The sequence below is a fragment of the Antedon bifida genome, chromosome 1 (assembly GCF_963402885.1).
Source record: "Antedon bifida chromosome 1, ecAntBifi1.1, whole genome shotgun sequence".
Lineage (NCBI taxonomy): Eukaryota > Metazoa > Echinodermata > Crinoidea > Comatulida > Antedonidae > Antedon > Antedon bifida.
In genome coordinates, this window is record NC_136226.1 from 13,559,065 (window position 1) to 13,576,551 (window position 17,487).

General features: G+C 32.5%; 4 protein-coding genes and 1 long non-coding RNA gene across 6 annotated transcripts in view; 1 reads left to right on the top strand and 4 right to left on the bottom strand.

The window, feature by feature from the left end:
• LOC144842939 (sodium-driven chloride bicarbonate exchanger-like) overlaps positions 1–990 on the bottom strand; it is a 48,617-nt gene extending 47,627 nt beyond the window's left edge. Inside the window, exon 1 of the mRNA XM_078699560.1 lies at positions 731–990. Within this exon, the coding sequence (XP_078555686.1) occupies positions 731–784 (54 nt within the window). The 5' untranslated portion in view covers positions 785–990. The remainder of the gene's footprint in view (positions 1–730) is intronic.
• Positions 1–17,487, top strand: part of LOC144843042 (small ribosomal subunit protein eS26) — a 136,090-nt gene that overhangs the window by 87,073 nt on the left and 31,530 nt on the right. The window lies entirely within an intron of this gene.
• Positions 2,226–2,903, bottom strand: LOC144851633 (uncharacterized). Its single transcript, XR_013614199.1, has 3 exons — positions 2,880–2,903; positions 2,425–2,493; positions 2,226–2,325 (listed from the first exon to the last, which is right to left on the bottom strand). It is a non-coding gene; the product is annotated as an uncharacterized LOC144851633 (long non-coding RNA).
• Positions 4,132–9,093, bottom strand: LOC144852164 (medium-chain acyl-CoA ligase ACSF2, mitochondrial-like). The gene is made up of 9 exons (XM_078709917.1): positions 8,920–9,093; positions 7,250–7,378; positions 7,033–7,086; positions 5,720–5,821; positions 5,442–5,587; positions 4,912–5,003; positions 4,568–4,641; positions 4,335–4,436; positions 4,132–4,227 (listed from the first exon to the last, which is right to left on the bottom strand). Exons 1-9 carry the CDS (start codon positions 9,091–9,093, stop codon positions 4,132–4,134), a joined length of 969 nt encoding a protein of 322 aa, XP_078566043.1.
• Positions 9,632–16,543, bottom strand: LOC144852173 (medium-chain acyl-CoA ligase ACSF2, mitochondrial-like). The gene is made up of 17 exons (XM_078709927.1): positions 16,376–16,543; positions 15,978–16,106; positions 15,661–15,714; positions 15,333–15,424; positions 14,676–14,793; positions 14,132–14,230; positions 13,641–13,786; positions 13,404–13,495; positions 13,097–13,170; positions 12,724–12,825; positions 12,145–12,293; positions 11,974–12,028; positions 11,605–11,691; positions 11,281–11,333; positions 10,978–11,035; positions 10,589–10,657; positions 9,632–10,372 (listed from the first exon to the last, which is right to left on the bottom strand). Exons 1-17 carry the CDS (start codon positions 16,541–16,543, stop codon positions 10,295–10,297), a joined length of 1,623 nt encoding a protein of 540 aa, XP_078566053.1. The 3' UTR covers positions 9,632–10,294.

Sequence of the window (17,487 nt, forward strand, 5' to 3'; positions counted from 1 at the left end):
TATTCCTTACTCTCATTTTCTTACCAAATGTATTGCCAACATCATGTATCATGTCTGATTTAGGAGTAATGATGATACATTTTTATGACGTAGGCCTACTATGTGTTGAAAAATTGTTTAATACATTTACAGATCAATTAAGACAACGTATGGCACAATGTGTCATCATACACCCACGGAATTTAGAAACGTCCATTGGTCAAAAAAGTTTCATGCTTACAAAACCGCCATATGCCATGATGATCATGATCATGACGTTAGGCTATAGGCTACATGACGATGTTGAAAAGGATATGATTAGATCATAGCAATAATGATGATGCTCCCAGCTTCGATTATAAATTGTAACGACAATGACATGTATAATAATAATGATCGGCATATAAATATTGATCTAACTGAATGGATGTATGCTGTCTGTACCGGTCGCATCTTAAGTATTATTTCAGAGAAAATAGTAAACTAAACGTGATAATCAAAGCTGCATTAGAGATGTATTCTCTAGTGCAATTAGATAATAATTAAATGAAATCCTGATTAAACCGTCTTCTTAACGAATACGTCCGCATTCAATGATACAATTAATATTTTTCTTAATTCAATATGAAAATGCGTGATGCTGTCACACTGTAGCATTTTCACATAAACGACCGGATCCTGCCCATCTTCATCTAATGCAACAACGTCTATAAATAATATAATAATAACAATATACATTAATATTTCTTACCTTCTTGATTATAGACGTCGGTCGTGTTGGTTTTCTAGTTTCAGCCATTTTCATCCGATTCAACAACAGTATAATATACTTATTGCTAATATACAGTTAAGTGCCAGATTCATCCGTAGAAAATGAAGTCGGTTTTTTGCTAATCAACATCCAACATTAACATAACGTCTTCGATGAAAATATCATGCACTGCATTGGTTGCAACTGACATGGCTTCTAACATGATTTATAATCTGCTATCCCCGATGGCGGTCTTTTGAATACACTTTGGTCGTCAAGATTTAAATAAGATACAAAGTATGATATTCATGGTCAATTGTGTCTCTCTAAAGCAATCACCGCGCCTACTTATGCAGCTTTATCTCCAAAGTGTTTAAATACATTTTCAGATAACGCATATAGTAAACCAGGCTAAATACTAATGCATTTCATTTTCATAACACATGAAGAAATCCGTGTTTGCTATTATTCAAATATATTGCCTTATACTATATTGCAAACAAAAGTCCTGACGGGACATTGTTTTCTGGTGATGAGTATAGGGAAACTTAGGCCTTATACCATGTTTATATTGTACTTTGGATGGATAATTCGGAGTACTCAAACAAGAACGGCAACCAAAAATAGAGAACAGAATCACTAGGCCCTATATGACACCATTTCATGTTAATAGGCCCAAAGTTAGATTTGCATTGATTGATAGCATTCAAAGACATTACATTTTTCTAAGCTCTGATGTTTCCAATTTGGGCAAGAGAAGGACCGTTTTCTTTTTAGTAGCATTTTCCAAACATGAAATACATTGTATATAAAGTACGGTATGCGTGGTCCCTATTTATGTGATGGCGCTGTGCTACTCTTCGTTTTATGTGTGATTACGTAAAATACGATTTTTGATTCAGAACACTCGTAACATGTCATCGTAATGACGTGCGAATTATCTGTGAACAGATGGCGTTAAACTGGGCGCGCTTTCTTAATTATAAATATGGATAAAGTAGGTCTATACAGACAAAAATAGAATTGAAAATGTATTCAGACTTTTTCATGTGACGTCACTTTAAAGAACGAGGTAGAAGACAACTAAAACAACAGTTAAGCAAATCATTATCAACTTTATTGGTTATTATACAGTACACTGTTATTGTGCACAATATCAAAGGTTATTTAGTTTTATATATAATTAGTTAATTTACCATATTTACTAATTCATTCTGACTAATTAATATTCAATTGTAGACATTTTTTTTAAAAGACCGACATTTACGATTCCATCTGAGATAAGAACTAGCATGTCAAAACGGTATAAGAGAATAATAATAATAATATCCTTAAGTAAGTACATTTATTGTCATTTATAAATATATATAAAAAAACATTTACATTGAAATTAATTGAACATTGAATCTCATTATTCATTTTAGATATACTTAAATTTAACTTTTTTCTAAAACAAGTAATACATGATTTAAGTGAAATATATAATATAGATTTTTCTTCTAAACTGATGTTATTAATTCAAATGCCTTTACTTTCAAAATATGCTCATTTTTAATTCTGTATTCCACTTGCTTTGTAAGAGCTTTGCGGTCAATCTGAAAAAACCCGCATACATTACACAGTTATTGACATTGTACATAATTATTCATATTCTCATCGCAATAATATTGGATGATGAATGTTATTAAGCCTACCTTTCCAACATCATTTGTCGTAAAATGATCGACTATTAGAACATAACCAGGTAAGTTTGCGTCTCGAACCTAAAAACAAACCAAATCCCACTTTTTAATTTGCAATTTTAACATTAATTAATTTGGTACTTTTTTCGTTTTCTATTGATTGTTCGGCGCTTATAGAGGCGTCCTGCATTTTGCGTTGTATAAAATCATAAAGCGTCGGCAGAACTTTAAGTTGTGTTGCTCAAAATTTGGAAAACACATCAATACCAGGAAAAAGTTTCTTGGAACTAATATTACTAACCTTTCCACTTTAAGTTGTGTTGCTCAAAATTTGGAAAACACATCAATACCAGGAAAAAGTTTATTGGAACTAATATTACTAACCTTTCCACTTTGAGTTGTGTTGCTCAAAATTTGGAAAACACATCATTACCAGGAAAAAGTTTATTGGAACTAATATTACTAACCTTTCCATTTAAATAGGCAACAATATGCTCTCCATCAATAGTTATGTCATCTTCTGGCCTGTAATAATAATATTAAATGTGTTTACATTGTGTGATACTGTACCTAAATACACGTGTATGTTGGTGCAGCATCAGTCATTCAATAGTTATATTAATACATTAATATAAATTTGTGCCGGGGTGTAATGAATGGAAAAACATATACACATTTCGGGTGGGTGGTAAGCACTTCCTTTTTAACAAAACGAAATAACCTGATACGTCTCGTCGAAAACAAACCTTATACATATGCAAACCTCCATTCCAAGATGTTCATCTGGCACTCCAATTACCTGTGGACAACACATACAATGTACTTCGATAGTTGTGCCAATTTCAATGTTTTTTAGAACTTAAAATTTTTGTTTTTAATTTTTTTTAAATCATCAACTTTATACAGTCCACAACCAGGTACAAAATCTTTAAGACTGTATTAAATGTCAGTATTTAAATTTCAATTTCTGATTACTAGTACAATTCACAAAAAATGCTCATTAAATAACAAGTATAAGTATTTATTTGTTGTTAAATATCATAACTCTCTGTTATTCTTTCATTTGTAATAATAATAAAAATAATATAATAAAAATAACTACAAATATCTCACCTGAACTTAGTTTATTGAAGGATGTTGTGAAAGAATATTTTCCATTGAAGCTGGGAACACCTTAGCCTCGCCTTTATTTATCAATTCCTATACACATACATAATTATTCAAATTGGATACTGTATAATAATATGACATTAGGGTATAAACTGAATGTTCAACAATGGACATTTATGAACAAAAACTGGGGGCTATAGTATGGACACGTCTTGAACGTCACTTCTCTTCATCTACCAGTGCTATTAAACACATTGTCCATTATGTTCCAAATTTCCTCCCCTCTTTCAAACGTGCTACATAATTACTGTGTACAAATTAAATATTACAGAAACAAACAAGTTGAAATAATTATACTTAATACCGTTTTTCTACCCAGTATCTCAAAATTACCAGATTTATCAAACACACCAAGATCACTGAAAAAGAAATCATTTTCAGTTATAGTAGTAATAATTTATTTATATAATAAATAATAAACAAATACCGTAATTGCAACACGAAAAATAACATTATACCCACCATACCAAAAAATAATAGTAAACGTAATATACCCTGTTTTAAACCATCCACGTGGTGCCAAAGCCTCTTTCGTACGTTTCTCGTCATCTAAATATTCCTTAAACATATACCAGCAGAACGACACCACACCTCACCCACATTGCCAAGTGGTACACATATACCGTCATCATTAACAACTTTGATCTACAATAAAGATGATTACTAATCGGTTTACATTTAATATAAATATAGATATAGAGATGCATTAATTACAGCCTATATAAACAATTAATATAACAGGTCTAAATTACTTCAACATTTGCAAACGGGTTGCTCGGCAAATGACGGAACTTCAACGAATCCCATGGTATCGAAGTTGTTAAGAACATTGCCTCTGTCGATCCATATGTCATCTACAAAAAAACATATTACATAAATAGATTAACGGAGATTATTTAGATCGACATGTCATTGTTGCGCGATATCTGACGACACATCTTAATTTCAGTAAAGAATATTTGCAGGTGAATGTACAATTTCTTACTATCACTTGGCAGTTAGATTTTCTTTCAAAGTTCTCCATCAGATCTACCGGTATATTGGATCCTCCAGTACTACCTGATAAGAACAAAACAACAATCAAAATGAGGATTGTCTATGTATTCGTCGATACATAAAAACCTTATACTGAATATTTCACGTTATGTTTTCCAGTGGAAATGCTGTAACTCCACTTTCAAATAGCAATGTTGTTAAATCGCTTCCGTTTCCCTCTTATTCCACATCGTTTATATATTAATTGCAGAGAAGTATTACTTTTAATTTAACGAAAGTAATTAAATACAAACTATTTATAGTTATATATTTTTTTTAATGAATGATACTAACACACAGTGAGCGAGCTTAAGTCGTATTTGCCAATTTCTTGGTAGTTCACAAAATTGTAAAAGTCGTTAATCAGAAATAGTAGATCAGTGCACCTATGGTAAAGAGAGTTATAAGTAAACGTATTGATAGAAATTCAAAATAAATAGACATGGCAAATCATTCTTCTCTGCTTTATAATAATAACATGTTAAGGTTGAATGTGTACAGTGTAGGCTTAATAATCAGCAATTTGAAATGTTTAACAATTTCAATTTTGAGATACAGGTACTGTCTTCTTATATCGTTCTTGTAATATTAAATTTCTTATTATATCTTATATATGTACAGTTGCTTAAGTTGGAGATAATCAAGTTTGAATTAATGAAATAGGTAATGAATGAATGAGTAGACCTTTTTTTCAATTTACATTAAGAACTTCATTGAAAAGGTTTCAGAAACTGAGTTATTCTCACCGTTGTTAGGCTTTCACATTTATTATGTCGACGTTTATCATGTTTATTAAGTAGGCAGAACAATAATAACATTCTTACCGTTCATTTTGAATTGTTTCTAAAGTAGATTGAATGGTATAAGTTGGTGACGCAAGTACTGCAGTTATACCGACCACGAGAGGTGGCATTACCAAGGATACCTCTCCGCTAACGTGTGTGGAATTGCGGCCCAAATATCTGCGATTCTGCGATAATAACAAAATGTAGTGACTACTATTATATGTACAGCACCTGTACTTAAAACCAGTATTAATGTAGTAAGAATTTGGGAGCATCTCTGATACACTCAGGCCATAAATAATTCAGTCAACACTTACTAGTTTGTCCTTCGTTTGGTCAATGTAAGATATCAACACTTTACATCCATTGATAGCACTGAAATGTGTATGGACCACGAGCTTAGGGGGTCCTGTGGAACCCTGTTTAAAATAGAAAGTAATACAATGTTCAGCAACATTACTGTGCATTTACTGTCTAATTCTACTAAATTGTGTCCTATACTTCCAATGGTATACAAATTATCATTGCAAATCATTTGCAAATAGTTTTAATAATGCTAACCATGGTGTTAAGCCTAATAAGAAAGTTACATCAGTAGCCTAGGTCTTACCGATGTACTAAATATATCACAGTCATCATCCGGGGTAACTTCATTTTTTCTTTGACTGAACATTTCTCAAATCTGATTTTCTCAATCTCATCAAGCGAATATGTACTGTCAACAACGAAAATAATTATGATTAAACAATGTCAAAGATAGGCCTACAAAATTATTGGAATTGTGGAATATGTGACACAAGTTAATATTTCATTTTTTATATTGTAATTTGTTTATAAATGAAAGGAAAATAATGTAAATGTAATAAGGCAATAAAGATGGCATGAGGAATAAAAATGGAACATTCAAGGTTTATAGAAAGGAATAAAAAAGGTAATATATAAAACAAAATGAAATTTACTGTACCAGTACCTTTTGTTGTCTCCCACGCCAATGATAATATTTGGAAGTCTAAGAATATAATTTGAAACATTACCGTATCACATAATTATAACTAATGATATTTTACTTTTAAACAAGGCCAACAGTCGCGTGCTCTCAGAAAAAAATGAACTTTCAAAAAGTAATGTACTTTAAAACTTTTCTGTACATCAAAACAGTTAAAAAAGTACAGAAAAGCGATAAAACGCATAGTGATACCGGACCGACAGACAGACCGACAGACCGACCGACCGACATAGTGAACTATTGAGTCGCGTCCACGCGATTAAAAATTAGTAATTATTATATTCAATAGTCTACAATGGTACAATGCTTTGAAACATAAAATAGATGATATATGCTACTGTATTTACCTTATTGTATTGTCGGAACATTCCTTGATCTCTTCCAACCTACTGACTAAGTCACTTGAATTCCTCCCTATCACAATTACTTTAGAATCAGTCTGTGTAAAACAGTAAAATAATCTTTTCAATGTAAAGGCAATACATTTCGTTTGGGCAAATCAACATACCACATATGCGATACGATTGGTACAGCGAAACTACAATTGCTATGCTATGGATTTATTTAGCTAGGAATTGTGATATATAATTTCAAAATAAATTACACATGATGAAAAATACTTACGCGGTGTAAGATGTCTTGTACGCTACTGTTAGTAAAGGTTGCACGAAGTCGAACCTGTCAACAAATAGAATATTTTAGTGCTATACCAAAGAAGCCTCATATGCATCCATTCATTTTCTTTCAAATATCTTCTATCTAAAATATTTAACATTGATTTGATGGACAGATATTGTTTTGTCAATAATGATGATGGAATAAGTAAGTCGTAAATTCTTACAGAAATAAGGCCAATAGATCTTGCAGCGGCTACGCAAAGTGGAAATTCCATGTGCACGTCTGTCCAAATAGGAAGTCTGTCACCTTTCTTCATGCAAAGAGAGAAAAGTCCAGCAGCTATGTTTTCAACCTAAATGTTAAGGTGCTTATTTGAGGCAAATCCTTCAAATTGTGATAACCTTCTAAAACTTGGCACACGGTTATTAATTGTATCAAAAACATAAAATGGAAGGGTTGCCCAACATTTGGTCAGGGGAAAGCAGCCATTTTGGAAATTTACGGTATAATTGTATACATATGTAATACTATATGCACTGTTCAAAATCATGTGTATTGTGTTTATACTGGGCTACATAAACAGGTACAGTATGTCTATCAAGAATCTCAATGTGAATGTTGGTCTAATTACAAACTGGCATGCCTTTGGTGTTTATTTTGAACCTATATAATACTATCCATAGAGAAAGATTCAGGACGACCCAATTAATCCTTACACAAAAGAAATTAGTTTCAATTTGCTTTAGCTCTGGATGTCATATTTAAAAGAAAGCACAGGAAATCGAATCGAATCTATTACAGTGAACTTTGAACAAATTTAAAGGGTTCCCAACAAAATCAATTTTCCTCGAATTAACCCAAAGCATATTGCCATAATAATAGAGATCAATGTTTAGTCCTTTTGCCATTATAGAAACACGAAATACTTTAGGAGTATTATGCTGTTTGTATCTTAAATTAACAAGGCCATATACATGGCTGCAGTCGCGTGCTCAAACTTGAGTTAGTGTTTACCGACCAACCGACCGACATAGTGAGCTGTGAAGTCGCGTCGCGACTAAAAAATAAATGTACTTAAAGGCAAATGCAGTCGGCAAAAGGCCGTGCTTGGTTTAGTCAGTGAAAAAGTGAAAACATTTTTCCAAATGAAGGAAGATGTTACAATCAAAGAAAATGACAAAACAATGCCACACGCCTATATAATTTCCAAACGTGCCACCCTCTTATCTTTTTCGCCAAGCATAAGTGGTGAGACATGGTGACTTGCACCGACCATGACATGTATCATGTACCATGACCGGTATAATGTTTTTTCAGAGGATTAAACATAGCCCCTTGTCGAGCAGACTGGGGTTCCCTTTTATTACGCACACTAGTGTAGCCTACAAAGTTTACGTGCGAAGACAAGAATTACATTCCTACAATGTTGTAGGATTAATGTGGGGGAGGAGCTACTGTATTAGTGAATAATCGGAACAATATAAGCCATCTTGGAATGTTTAGCAATTGATTAGAACATTGGCTCAAACACAACCAGCTTGATGATAATTATGCAGACCGTTTAATCAAAACTGCTATAGTTGGTGGTATGTTGTCATATGATGGCTGATTTTTTAAGAAAAAATTAAATTCTCTATGGAATGATCCCCTGGTAGATGACGCTAGATTTAACATTTTCACCAAAAAGCAACATACCATTAACTGAAGGTTTATCATTTTCCCAGCATAATTTTGAATTAAGATCAATTAGCAGTTATAGTAAAAAAGAATGATTTCTCTCTTTCACATTATTGCTGTAGTGGTCAAGGTCAACGCGGTAAAAGTTCCCTTGGCTTTGGAAATGAAGACATTTTAAAACTGGACTATTCTATCCCAACCATTATTCTAACTTACCCTATCTTTGAAGTCTGTAAACGTTATTCGCTCTTTATCTTCCACAAACACGTACATTTCTCGATCTGGGTGGTCAGAAACACGTTTTTCAAGTAACTGATGAGCTGTAAGTCCAATTAGTGGACAACTGTCTTGTGAAATTGCATAGCTTGTATTATTTCTTTCGAGCTCCATTTTCTACCAAAAAATGTTTATTTCGATGCTTATGAACTAGGCCTACATCAAGTATTTTAAATGCTCAAGCGCGCAGGTAAAACATACGCAATTTTAATAGCTGAGTAAAGAAGACCATGATTTTTAAACATTTTTAATTTATGAAACTTTTAATTATTTCAGACCATAGCAATTTTAACCTTGATCAGAAAAAAAATTGAAGACTAATACACTTACTTTGTTTAATTTATACAATTACCGACAGGATGCACCAGTAGGTGTAAGACAGATTGTTGTTGAGCAAAACTGAGATGACTGACAGTATACGTGCCAGTCGGAAAACCATTCATTTCATTTTCATTTATTTCGTCAAGACAGAAATATAACAAACAAAAAAACAAAAACCCATGACGGTGACGGGATTAAACAGAAGCAAACTGAATTGCTGTATACATTTTCACGGCCGCCACTCACTTTGAACAAAATACACAAAAACACGCTGCTTTTACTTACAATCAAAGATTTATTAGGCGATTCACACTAGACGGACTAGTATCAGTCCTATTGTCAAGGATTAAAATTTATCTTTTCAGATTCAATTTTATCTCCAAACTAACTCCAAACTCCAAACAATACTATTTGTTCCATGATTTTAAGAGCATTAAAGGAACAAATGGATTACTCTCAAATCAAATTTACCATGAATAGGCAGCATATCTGTGACATTCATTTGATTTTGTTTATTATACCTGGCCGTTGCAACAAAGGCCAAAATAATATAGTAAACAAATAATTGAAAATGTATTCAGATCTTAAAGGACAAGGTTAGAAAACAACTGAAAGAACAGTCAAACAAATCATATTGTTATTATCCACTTTATTGGATATTATACAGTAAATATTAAAGGTTATTGGATGACTTTCTAAAATTTCAGAAAATTGTTTGATATATAATTTTCATTTACCATATCTTATTCATTCTGGTTAATTCATATTCAGTTGTAGAAAAGAACAACGTTCATGATTCTATCTGAGATATCGAGCATGCTGCTCCTCTTGCATTTAAAATGTGTTAATTTTAATTTTATTTGTAAATGAATCTCAACATTCATTTGTACACATACCTTCATTTAACTTCTTTCAATAACAATTAATTACTATTAGTAATACAAGGTTATAAAATATATAATATAGATTTTTCTACTAAACTGTCGTTATCAATTCAAATTCCCTTTACTTTCAAAATATGCTCATTTTTAATTCTATATTCAACTTGCTTTGTAAGGGCTTTGCGGTCAATCTGAAAAAGCCATACATTACAGTTATTGACATTGTACATACTTATTGGATGATAAATGTGGAGCTGTAGCTTGGTGGTTAACCAACTCCACTCCCTAAGCCTCAAATGAGACTTATAAGTACGATAAATTATAAAATAGTTTATCCATCCTGTAATTGGCGAGTTTGTGCTGTTGGATGCGTATGAAATAAAAAAAAAGTATGTTATTAAGCCTACCTTTCCAACATCAGTTGTCGTAAAATGATCGAATATTAGAACATAACCAGGTAGGTTTACGTCCCGAACCTGTAAACAAAGATAACAATATTTAAAAAAAAACAAGCAATAAAGAATATACGAAAATTAGAGTAGACTTACTCAATGCACGAATAATATTTGAATAATAAAATAGCTTCTACACAACACGGGATATTCTCTTCTCTGTCTACCCATTGATTGTAGCTCAATTTTCAAAAATGTTGACCTATCGAAATCGCTCCGTTATCACAGATTATGTAACAATTTGGAACACAACAGATAAACCAATCACTACTGCGTCAGAAGAACTAAAGTTTTGTCAACAAGAAATTGTTGATACCAGGAAAACTATAACTGTGATTACCAACCTTGCCATTTAAGTAAGCAAAAATATGCTCTCCGTCGATAGTTATATCATTTTGTGGTCTGTAATAATATAAATATATATTATTGCATTGTACCTAAATATCTTACATGGTATAATTAATGGTATATTATCCTTCATGGATGGCAAAATAGGTACACATTTCTAGATTAGCCTATAGGTAGTGAGTATTTTGTCATTCTGGTGTGGCGTTTAGGCCTACTAGCAACATTGTATTGTGCATTCTCCTGCTTATTTTGACTTTCTTGCAGGTTAGCGTCCTTTTTAACAACACAAGAAAACAAACCTTATACATATGCAAATCTCCATCCCAAGACGTTCATCTGACACTCCAATTACCTGTGAACAATAAATACACCCTATAGTTTAAACGATAGTAAAATTATAGCGAGGCGCGCTCTTCCATTAAAATGTCGTGGACCAGGGAAGAGTGAATAATTGGATAGTCGCGAAAGCCCGTACGAAAACAAATTCGTCAAAGCCTATAAATACGATAGGGGAATCGATTATTTTAATAACTTTTTGTCTATTTCTTAATCAATGCATCTATAGGTACGACGTAATACGCAAAATTCCACAATAACTACATAGATATACTGCTTTATCTCACCTGAACTTGGTTTATTGACGGATGTTGTGAAAGTATATTTTCCATTGGAGCTGGGAACACTTTTGCCCCGCCTTTATTTATTATTTCCTATACACAAACATAATGATTTTCATTTAGGGTCTATGTTACTAAACTGGAATATTTTTGAACTACACCTTATAATTGTTTTTAAGAGGGAAGGGGAATGAGCATAATTTACTACCTAAAGGCTCCCTGTAAAGTCTATTTTAGAAACCCCTTTTGATCGCCTCCATTCCTCCCTCTCGTGTATGCAGAACTGATTCTGAGACTTCTTTCTCAAATATAAAACAACTAAACTTAACGTATAAATTTTACATATTTAAAATTGAAATGTGTATACATAACTACCGTTTTTCTACCCACTATAGCAAGAATACCATATTCATCAAACACACCAAGGTCACTAAAAAAGAAACATGTTAAGTTTTAATTCCCTATCAACTAATAACCTTTCAGGCGTAACTAATATAATGTATTTATTTAAATGCGAAAATAATATTAATAATAACGCACAATTACCCTGTTTTAAACCATGCACGAGGTGTCAACGTGTCTTTGGTACGTTTCTCGTCACCAAAATATTCCTTAAACATACCAGGAGAACGACACCATATCTCGCCCACATTGCCAAGTGGTACACATATACCGTCATTATTAACAACTTTGATCTAAGAAGATGTTGGGCAATTAAGTAAAACGATATGTGCATATTATTGTTATAGTAAATGTATTTTTTTAAAGATGTATTGTCCACCAAAAACATGAAAATGAAGATTAAGAAAATCAGACTTTGAATAGGCCATTTCACAGTTTTAATAAAGTTAATCACCTTCGAAGAAAACCATTTTTGTTTGTACTTAGGCCTATAAATAGACAAAATAAACGGTTAAATTCAACCTAAAACCCATTCACCTCCTGCAGTCAATTTGACTATTTTTTGCTTTAAATTAGAGTTTTTCAGGTAAAAATTGTCTTCGATCTAATATGTGACATTACAATGGCATATTTATATAAAAAGAAATGTTCAGGGGACAATATATCTTTAGGCCTAAACATTATGATAAACAATATAAATAAAACTATTCCATTATACATTACTTCAACATTTGAAAACGGTTTGCCCGGCGAGTGTCGAATTGTCGGCGAGTCCCAATGCGTCGACGATGTTAAGAACATTCCCTCTGTCGAGCCATATAACATCTACACAAAACAAGCAAACTTCATGAGCGGATTAAATAGATTGTAAATCTTGCTTTGGGCTACTACTATTACTTATTGCCCCTCCAGTTGAATTTCTGTTTTCGCGATGTTATTTTGATATTTCTTAACATTTCTTTTTCTTAAATATTAATCAAGATCAACAAAATGTCTATCTAATTAGTGTGTCAGGAACAAAGAGTAATATAATATGATCAAGAAATATGTAAACGGGAACACTATCTAATTTTCAGGTGAATGTACAATTTCTTACTATCACTTGGCAGTTAGCTTTTCTTTCAAAGTTCTCCATCATATCTACGGGTATACTCGATCCTCCAGTACTACCTGATATAAGACACAAAACTCAAATTGAGAAGTCTCATTCAATCGATTAATAAAACTCTATTGTTGAAGTGTTTCATTTGTTAATGCTTTCTTTCTTATTCTATTTATTCGACTTATTTATTGAGGTATCCGAAGAGGATTACACAGAATTATTCAAATGAAAATCATTTTGTCAAATTAAATTATTATTTATTTAAAGTGAATATTGAGATAACGAAATAAATGATACTAACATACAGTCAGCGATCTTAAGTCATATTTGTCGATTTCTTTGAAGTTTACAAAATCGTGCAGACCCTTGATTAGAAATAGCGTATCTGTGCACCTATAGTAAGGAATACATAAGTATAATAAATATCATCTGGTAAACAAAATAATTAAATAAAAGACTCTGAATGGATTGGTGTACCATCCTATTGCATACTTATTTTTCGGATTTATTTTGTTGATTAAGTAGGCATTACACTTACCGTTCATTTTGAATTGTTTCTAAAGTAGACTGAATGGTATAAGTTGGTGACGCAAGTACTGCAGTTATACCGACAACGAGAGGTGGCATTACCAAGGATACCTCTCCGCTAACGTGTGTGGAATTGCGGCCCAAATATCTGCGATGCTACGATAACATAATTATTGTCTATTATTAAAGATGTAATGTCCCTCAAAAACATAAGAAGAAAAATAATAAAATCAGACTTTGAATAGGTTTTTTCAGGTAAATAATTTTTTTCGATCCAAATTTGGATAACTGTGAATAACTAGGCCTCTGTAGCATTAATGACATATTCAACCAAACAATTAGAACAATTATTTTGTCAGGACAATATATTTTTAATATTCACAACATGGGTGACCAATGATTGCAGTTCAAATCATCAATGTTTGATGGGAGCATAGCTTAAAGAATAGTGCACTATCTTGATACAACATACGCTCTAAATAGTTCGTTCAATATGCTTACTGGTTTATCCTTCTGTTCAATGTAAGATAAAAACGTGTTACAGCCATTGATACCACTGGAATGTGTATGGACCACGAGCTTAGGGGGTCCTGTGGAACCCTGTTTTAATGAGAAAGTTATAAATTACATTGATGTGCGGTATGTTTTCCATGATGTTGGATTCTACTATTATATAGATAGAAGATACCTCAAAGGGCACCCAATGTCATTGCAAATAATGTGTTCACATGGTCTTTGAAGATTCTATCTTACACTTTAAATCTAATAAAAATCTTTAGCGTAAAAGGTTTTATCCTAGAACTATAGGATAATATTTCCACAAGTCCAATCAAATGGCGTCATGATCAGTAAGAGCGATAACATCGTGACGATATAACGATTGTTCTTATTGATCATGACGTCATTTTGGATTTTAAAAAATTCTATTTTTCAAAGACAGCATAAATGGTTATCCTATAGTTCTAGAATGAAAACTTTTCTAATTTCTGTATATTGTTGTAAGAAAAATGCCTGATTCATTTATTAGTCTTTTCGTAGGTCTTACTGATGTACTAAATATATCACAGTCATCATCCGGGTTAACTTCATTTTTTCTTAGGCTGAACATTTCTCTGAATTTAGGTTCAAATCCGATTTTCTCAATCTCATCGAGCGAATATGTACTGTCAACAACAACGAAAAAGATTTGATACAAAAAAGAACAGTATCGAAGATAACGAAAGTAGAAAGAAAGGTTAAAAGTAGAAAGTGTGAATAATGAAGAAGTTGATATTGGTGGAAATGGAAAACAAATTATATTAATGAAATTCACATTAATTAAAAATTGATAAGATGATTATACAATAGAAAAGTCGAGATACACGAAAGGAACAAAGTTTATTGGAAATTAGTCATATGCAAGAAAAAATGAGATTATAATACCCTTTGTTATCGTCTCCGACGTCTATAATGGTATTTGGAAGTCTGAGAAGATAATTTTGAACATTTAGCAGAGCATTTGATTTAAATATATATATAGATATGTTCGCTTGCTGAAACTTTAAAGAGCGTTTCGATTTGCGGCGATTTGCGACCACGCTTTGGTATGTCGTTGGTATAGTCCGACATCTGGACCTAGGCCACCAAAATTGTGCCGAGGAGAGAAATTATTGACTTGTTCCAGGTCGTCGCAAACAAAAAGCTCAATATTATTCATATTTACCTGATCGATTTGTCGGAACTCCCCTTGATGTCTTCCAATCTATTGGATAAGTCACGCGGATTCCTCCCTAACACAATTACTTTTGAATCAGTCTGTGAAAAAACAATTATTTAAAAGCATTACAATGGCAATAAATGTCGCTTAGCCAATTATTTCCAGCAATATCAATGTAATATACGATAGAAAGCATAATCTTCTACTTTAAATATTGCATTCAACACGATTTCTTCTTGAGTCAAATATCAAGGTCTACGTGACAAGTTTTGTTAGTGAACTGGAAATTGTGATTTTAATATTCAAAAGGTCTAAATGGTTTTAAAAAACTTACACGATGTAAGATGTCTTGTACAGTACTGTTAGGAAAGTTTGCACGAATCCGAACCTATCAACAAAATATCAAGATCATGAAACCAAGCTTTATTTTCTATAAAATATTTCACATTTCAAAATTCACGTCTGATTCAGTCTGTAGAATTGATCAAACATCTTACCTTAGAATAGGCATTCATTCCAAAACAAATTTCAAACTGTAGATCATATTATAAAATACATTTATCTTTAAGCTATCATATTCTACCTATAATATTTAAAACATTTTTGAATTTATACGGTGTATTTATTTTCACTAAATTAATAAAGTCTTACAGATATAAGGCCAATAGATCTTGCAGCGGCTACACAAAGTGGAAATTCCATGTGCAGGTCTGTCCAAATGGCAAGTCGGTCACCTTTCTTCATGCCAAGAGATAATAGTCCACAAGCTATGTTTTCAACCTAAATCAACACAATTATAGGCTATTTAAGTAATTTTATTGTTAACGTAATCTTTTCCATAGTCGCTGCATGGGAAATCTGAAATGATGTTGATTTGACCGTAAAAGCCATGTAATCGTCGTCGTTATCAGGGAGACATCTCCCTGTCGTTATCAAGTAAAGTTATCAAACAATAAACATAATCAGTCTCGTTAAAATATACCTGTTCAATGCTATTTAAAAACAATATTGTTCACCACTTGCATATTATACAACCCTGGGTTCCTTACCCGATCTTTGAAGTCTTTAAACGTTATTCGCTCTTTGTCTTCCACAAACACGTACATTTCTCGATCTGGGTGGTCAAAAACACGTTTTTCAAGTAGCTGGTGAGCTGTAAGTCCAATTAGTGGACAACTGCTTAAACTTGCGTAACTTATATTTCTTTCGATCTCCATTTTCTACGGGGGAAAATGAGTGTAAAATTATAAATAGATACCACTCCCATATAATGTAGGCCACTATGTAATTTCGTGTCATTTTTTTGTTAAAAGCAAAATGCCAGCTGATTTAGTGTCTTTAGGATGTAAAGTAATAGACAAAATATGTTGCCATTTTTTAAAAAAAGCTTAAGTGTGTCAAATCCAAGATGGCCGCCAATAGGTAAAATATCCAATAAATGTACCATATTGGACAAAGTAACACCCATTATGAATAATATTTTAAGTTCAAATTAATGCCATATGGGTTCTCTGCTATATAAGAATTATTATAAACCTATAAATTATTCATCAGTATTCTGACATTTTGAATTTCAAAATGGCCGCCATTTTTAAAAAATGGATTAAATTTCTTATTAAAACATGTGCAAGTTATGACGTTGATTGAAATCACATAAAATGATAGGCCTATGACAACAACATGGTGATTAACACAAAATGGCAGCGTCTTTCAAACAAAATGATACGTCACTTAAAACCTTTTTCTCTGCATTTTTTCTAGCGAAGTGTCAGAAGTTGTAGAGAGAAAGCAGAGTTAGTTTGTACCTGCTTCTGTGACGTCCTTTAGAGATGTTTTCCATTTAAGATATTTGTGTCACTGTTGTATAGGTAATACAAGTTCAGTTTCAACAAAAGCACTGGCCTCAACACTGTTTTCACAATGCTACAAAAAGTTCAAAAGCCATATAATTCACCGGGTCGAAATAAGAATTGCTTTTTGATGTCATCTCTGTCCACCTCCACTCATCTCGGGCAAGAGTCATCACCAGGCATTATCTTGTCTGTCCCTAGTACATGAGTTTTTATACCACAACCATGTGCACTCATCAAACCTGTTTATAATGGTGGTCCATCTGAGATGTATAAAGCGCACATATCTACAAAGTGCTCAAGGCGCTTAA

What these genes read in the sequence shown, in the direction of transcription:
- LOC144852164 (XM_078709917.1), bottom strand. Translation starts at nt 9,093, where the DNA reads ATGGAGCTCGAAAGAAATAATACAAGCTATGCAATTTCACAAGACAGT. An exon ending in AATCTAACTGCCAAGTGATA is followed by an intron (nt 4,437 to 4,567) that starts GTAAGAAATTGT and finishes GTTTTTTTGTAG; the next exon opens with ATGACATATGGATCGACAGA. An exon ending in ACCCGTTTGCAAATGTTGAA is followed by an intron (nt 4,228 to 4,334) that starts GTAATTTAGACC and finishes TCTTTATTGTAG; the next exon opens with ATCAAAGTTGTTAATGATGA.
- LOC144852173 (XM_078709927.1), bottom strand. Translation starts at nt 16,543, where the DNA reads ATGGAGATCGAAAGAAATATAAGTTACGCAAGTTTAAGCAGTTGTCCA. An exon ending in TTGAACAGAAGGATAAACCA is followed by an intron (nt 13,787 to 14,131) that starts GTAAGCATATTG and finishes ATGTTATCGTAG; the next exon opens with CATCGCAGATATTTGGGCCG. An exon ending in AACCGTTTTCAAATGTTGAA is followed by an intron (nt 12,294 to 12,723) that starts GTAATGTATAAT and finishes ACATCTTCTTAG; the next exon opens with ATCAAAGTTGTTAATAATGA.